Raw genomic sequence first — 6000 nt, forward strand, 5'->3', positions numbered from 1 at the left:
ATTGAGAATTTCTGTGTTTCCTTTGTCTGTGTGTAACACACATTTTTCTACAGGGTAATTTGATTTAAATGATAATGTTTTTCAAAGTAAGATACTGAAATAGTACTAATTGTTTACATGCATATAATGCTTCGTTGTTGACAAGGACCTTTTCTCCCAGACTGTATGGGCTTACCATAGCTACTGTAACAAGTTACCACAGATTTGGTGGCTTAAAACAATGCAAATGTATTATCTTACAGTTTCGGAGGTCAGTCCAAAATGAACGTTACAAAGCTAAAACCTAGAGACTGCTTGCATTCCCTGGCCCCTGGCCCCCTCCTCCATCTTCAAACCACTTCACTCTAACCTCTGCTTCTGTGGTCACATATCCTTTTCTGACTTTAGACATCTTGCCTCCCTCTTAAAAGAATTTTTGTAATTACATGGGGCCCACCCAGATAATCCAGAATAATCTCTCCATTTTAAAATCCTTTACTTCATCCTATTTACAAAGTCCCTTTGCCACATAAGGTAATCTAGTCATAGGTTCCGGAGTTCTGGAAGGCAGACATCTTCCAGGACCCAATGGCTAAGGCCTTCCCCAGTGAAAGCTTCAGATGAGAGGCCAGTGCAGGACAACACCTTCTTTGCAACCTTGCAGGGGACATAGTTAAAGCTGTGGTTCTGACCTACAGAAACTGTGAGGTAATAAGTGTGTGTTTTAAGCTGCTAAACTTGTGCTAATGTCATTACATGGTGATAGACAATGAACACAACATCCACAGATTCTCTCCCAAGTTTATGAAGTGTGTTGCTGTGCAAAATGACTTTAGGACATGTCCCCTAGCAGTGGGCTCTAGCTAGATAGTTGCTCTTGAGCCCCACTACTTGGAATGGCGAGTATAACCTTAATCCCCTGCAGATCCATCTGTGACAGAGGTGCACAGGATCTGACGAGTGATGTGTGTGTAGCCGGGAAGACTTGTACATCGCTGGATGTCAGCTTTCTGCCAATGACCAGCCTCAATCCTCTTAAGGTCCTATTTGTTATTGTAGTCTAGCAGTGGGCAACATCATTATAAAGAAACTTGTCTGCTGTACACAACAAATTCTCAGTGATCTGGAATCCACTCCTTGGGAATTTGTAACTTTGCTGAAGTTAATAGTCATCATCAGAATATGATTTTATGTATATATTTGATTTTACAGTTTCATTTATTAATTCATTCAGTAAATATATATTTAGTCCAAGCATGTGCCAAGAGTCAGTCTGGTCCCTGGGAATATGGCAATGAAGAATACAGATGAGGTTCCTGTACTTATTAAATGTCATGTTTATGTAGGCACCATTCATTCTGTGAAATAGGCAGAAAAGCTGTTTTTAAAAACTTGTTCAAATACCAGCAAAACAGAAAATGGTGTAAAAATTATTATAAGGCAAATGCCGTGTTTTAGTCTGTTTTGTGTTGCTATAACAGAATATCACAGACTCTTGTAATTTATTTTTTAAAACAAACATATTTCTCACAGTTCTGGCAGCTGTGAAACCCAGTATCAAGGTGCTGGCATCTGGCAAGAGCCTTCTTGCTGCGTCATCTCATGGCTGAAAGTGAGAAGGTGAGAGAAGGCCAAAGGGAGGAAAGGGGCCAAACCCATCTATCTATCAGGAACCTACTCTCAAGATAACTAATCCATTCTCACAATAATAACATTAATTCATTCATGAGGGCTGAGCCCTCATGACCTAATCTCTTCTTAAAGGTCCCACGTCTCAACACTGTTGTGTTGGGGATTAAGTTTCCAACATATGAAATTTTCAGGTCACATTCAAACCATAGCATGCCCTTTTAAGAATCAAACATAAAAAGAGACAAAATCTTGCTGGCTATACCAGGAGCCCTCCAGCTACTCCTTCCAACATCCTCACCTTCAGAATAACCACTATGCTGAGTTTATGAAAATCACCTCTGTATCTTGCTTTATAGTTTTTATTACCAATGTACATTTCTAAATACTATAGTATAGCTCTGCCTGTTTTTGTTTGTTTGTTTAATGCCTTTTGGGTCTCTTTTAATGCACAGATTCTTCCCCCCTGACCTTTGAAGTTCGTTTCTTTGAAAACTACATCATTTGTCTTATAGACTTTACTCCATTGGAATTTTGCTGATCTCATGTCTGTAGTAAAGTTTAATGTTTTCCTTAGTCTTCTGTATTTCTTGCCAACTGAAAGTTGATTATAGAGGCTAAATCGTTTTTTGTTTTGAATTTTCTGGGGAAAAATTACTTTCTAGGTGGTGTCATATTCTTTGTCAAGAGGGGCATTATGTCATTTTTGTGTTGTCAACAGCCATTTCTGATCAGTGGTCAGATGTATAATTAATTACAGATGGAAAATGATGATATTCCAGTTTGATCACATCTTCTTTATTTACTTGTTGGGAGAATGTCTGTGCAAGGAAATATCTGCCATCTGATTGCCCAGTGGTTCAGATTTTACAGGAAAGGAGAGATGAATGCTTGAGTCTTTTCCTTTATTTGCTAATTTTCAAAACAAAAAGTGCATTTCTTAGTATCTTTTAAAGGTGGCCAGGATGCTATGTATAATCAACACTTATATATATAAAGGAACTATGTTTAATACATAAAATTTCCTGGAAGACATACCTTCCAACTTCCAAACTCTATGTACTTTGTACCTCATCAAGATGCTAAAAAGATTGAGAAAGTAAATTAAAGTGTGAGAGATATATAGACAATAACTCAACTTTAAAAATTCAACCACCATTTATTTTTTGAGAGCCTACTACCTGCAAGAACTGAGTCAGGTACAGATGTTTTAAAATATGGTTCCTGCCCTCAAAATCGTGAGGTGAAACAAGGCATTGCATGAAACAAGAAGGATAAGACCACAGGGCCAATACTGACGGAAGTCCTTTAGCAAAAGGACTATAGAAGATTTCTACTCACCCACTGTCATATCTCAGACTGCTATAACAAAATACTACAGACTCAGCATCTTACACAACAAACATATATATATATATATATATATATATTTTTTTTTTTTTTTTTTTTTTCCAGAATTCTAGAGGCTGCAAAGCTCAAGATCGAGGTGCCAGCTGATTCTGTGTCTGGTGAGGGCTAACTTCCTGGTTTGCACATGGCAGTCTTCTTGTTTCAGCTTCACAAGTTGGAAAGAAAGATCCAGGGTCTCCTCTTCTTTTTATAAGGGAGCAAACCCCATTCATAGAGGACACATTATCATGACCAGATCATTTTCCAAAGTCCCCACCTCCAAATACCATAACATTGGGGACTAGAGCTTCAGCATATGAATCTTATGGGGACAAAAACATTTGGTACATAATACCCAGTTACCAAAAATGTATGTCTAATAAATTTTAGAGATTCAGTCCTTCTGAATTGAACATCATTGTTTTGACTTATGCGTCTTTTAATGCCTTTTACTAGAGATATTACTTTGCTGCTCTAGAAAGTATAAATGATTTATAGTTGTTCTAGCTCATTCATCCATGAGTTCAATCAATCCAATCACTCATTATTATAATTGATCACCTGATAATTACCTGGCACTTGCTAGGAACCAAGGATTTTTTAAGTGAAGGAAATACAATTCTACTCTCAAGGAGCAGATGTCATAGCAGACTGAGAACCAGCTAAGCATGTAATTACAAGTGTCAAATATACTCTAGAGCCAAAACATGCGTTTCTTTGAAAACATTTACAAGGTCAGATTCTCTGGTAATTTAGATGAATTCTTCCTTTGGGTTAATGGGAATAATGGTATTGTCTTCTCTTGTTGAGACCAGAGAGAGATGAGACGTGAAAGGAGAGACAAAGTATCAGAAACAGGTAGTGAGGAGAAGAAAATAAATGATCACAGTGGCAATAAGTTAACAGTAATAGAAAATACGATCACTGGGGAACTTTTGTTCTGTGCCTGATCCTGCCCCTGGCAAGTTCACATTGCATGTTCTGTTAAATCTCATAACAACCACTTTAGCTAGGCAGGTGTGATGGTTAATTTTATGTGTCAACTTGGATATATCATGATGAACAGTCGTGTGGTCAAAAACTAGTCTAGATGTTCCTGTGAAGGTATTTTGTGGATGTGATTAATGTTTGTAATCAGTTGACATTAAATAAAGCAGATTATCCTCCATAATGTGGGTGGGCCTCATTCGACACATTGAAAGCCTTAAGAGCAAAGACGGATGTTGACCAAAGAAGAAGGAAGTCTGCCTCCAAATTGCAATATAAACATTCTGCCTGAGTTTCCAGCCCATAGAGTCAAGACAGTAACACCATCTCTCACCTGAATTTCCAGACTGCCATCTTGCCCTATGAATTCTGGACTTGTCAGCTCACTGCAAAATTTCTCTGTCTCTTTCCATATGTATAGTGTATATATACTGTATCAGTTAAGGTTTTCCAGAGAAACAGACCCAATAGGATGTGTAATATAGATATACATGTATTACATATAATATACAAAATGTATATTTCTAATTCATCACATATAACAAATAGGACATATAATATATGTGATTATGTATAATATAGGTGACATTATATAATATATATGTTTATAATATATCATATATCCTATTGTTTCTGTATCTCTGGACAACCCTGTCTAATACAGCAGATAGGATAATTGCCATGTTATACATTTAATAACCTTAGACAGGTTGAATAACTTTCCCAAGGGTTTCCCAAGAGGGTAAGTAAGTGGGAGATCTAGATTTTGAAGCCAAGCCTGTCTGACCCACAGCCCTTACTTTCCCTACTACTGATTGCTGCTGAGAAGGTTACATGAGAGGGGCCTGGTGCCTCAGTGATCAAAGGCTGCGTGAGTCACTCTCACCAGAAATGCTAACTCAAGAGAAAGTTTTCCATGAGGTGAAACATTAAATGAAAAGAGTCATCTTTCAGAGACAATGATGACCTTCACCTTTTTTCTTGTATCTCAGGGTTCTCAAATCTAGTTTCTTGGAGAATTGGCATGAATGAGATGCAATATAAAGAGAGGAATTATCAAACATTGTCTGGGCTGCTTTAGAGCCTCTGTTCATAGAGGCTGATGTAGCTACAGAGCTCATAAAAAGAGCTGCTGTTTTGTTGGAGTATGTACTATATGCCAGGTGATTAATCTTCTTGGTCTGTAATTGTTGCCACCATCCTGCTGAGGACTATTCTTGGTTTGGTCACTTCCACAGTATGTAAACCCACATCATGTCTGATGGGGCCAGTCAGTCGTCCTTCATCTTGTAACCATACTGTACGGTCTCCAAGCTTGCCTGCCATATTCTGTCTTAATTGTCTCAGACTGGGAAGTGTCATGTCCCTTTATTTATAGGATTGGTCATATGACCCACTTATGCAAGGTGGTGGAGAAAGCAGGGAAGTACATGGATCTTTGACGAACTTTAGCAGCTCCGCCACCCACTCTCATTTAAAAGCGAGGAAGGCAAACTTCAAGGAGGATGTATTGCTCACCCTGAGTCATACACCACAGGTCTCTAAGGCGCCTATGCCACTCACCTCCACCCGCTCCTCAACACCCTCACTGCAATGCTCCTCCAAGCAGATATCTACTGTAGTTACTCCAAAACAACTCAGATGCAAAATGATCTGCTTGTGCTGCAGGAGAAGCCAACCACCACTCCCAAAAGGAATCCCACTACTGCAAACACAATGCAGCAGACACAGACACCTGCCAACTTGGCATACTTTGCATCAATGCCACATTTGCCTACCAGGCTATGATGAAGGTCTCATCATGCATTTCAAAAAAAAAATCTACCCTACCGTGCAGGCTGTATCCCCTCCATCTGTCCCATGCTCGGTAAAATCTGCTACAGCTGCAAGCTACACCTGCTAGAGAGCCAGACAGGGTACCTTGGGAGTGGAGGGCAATTTAGCAGGTGGATGCTAAAAGCTGGAAACTATTTTGCAAAAATTTTCTTATCCTTTTGTAGCCTTAAAGGAAACTTT

General features: G+C 38.8%; 1 protein-coding gene across 4 annotated transcripts in view; it reads left to right on the top strand.

Annotated features, from left to right (window-relative positions):
• The window catches only part of TMEM71 (transmembrane protein 71), a 54161-nt gene extending 49793 nt beyond the window's left edge, over positions 1-4368 (top strand). For 3 of the 4 annotated variants that reach the window (XM_050801624.1, XM_050801625.1, XM_050801623.1), the window contains one exon: positions 3064-4363. In XM_050801624.1, the coding sequence (XP_050657581.1) occupies positions 3064-3127 (64 nt within the window). In that variant the 3' untranslated portion in view covers positions 3128-4363. Of the gene's footprint in view, positions 1-3063 lie in introns of all 4 variants that reach the window. The other variant, XM_050801626.1, reaches the window with a different exon arrangement.
• The last annotated feature ends 1632 nt before the right edge of the window (positions 4369-6000 follow it).

This window comes from Macaca thibetana, chromosome 8 (assembly GCF_024542745.1).
Source record: "Macaca thibetana thibetana isolate TM-01 chromosome 8, ASM2454274v1, whole genome shotgun sequence".
Lineage (NCBI taxonomy): Eukaryota > Metazoa > Chordata > Mammalia > Primates > Cercopithecidae > Macaca > Macaca thibetana.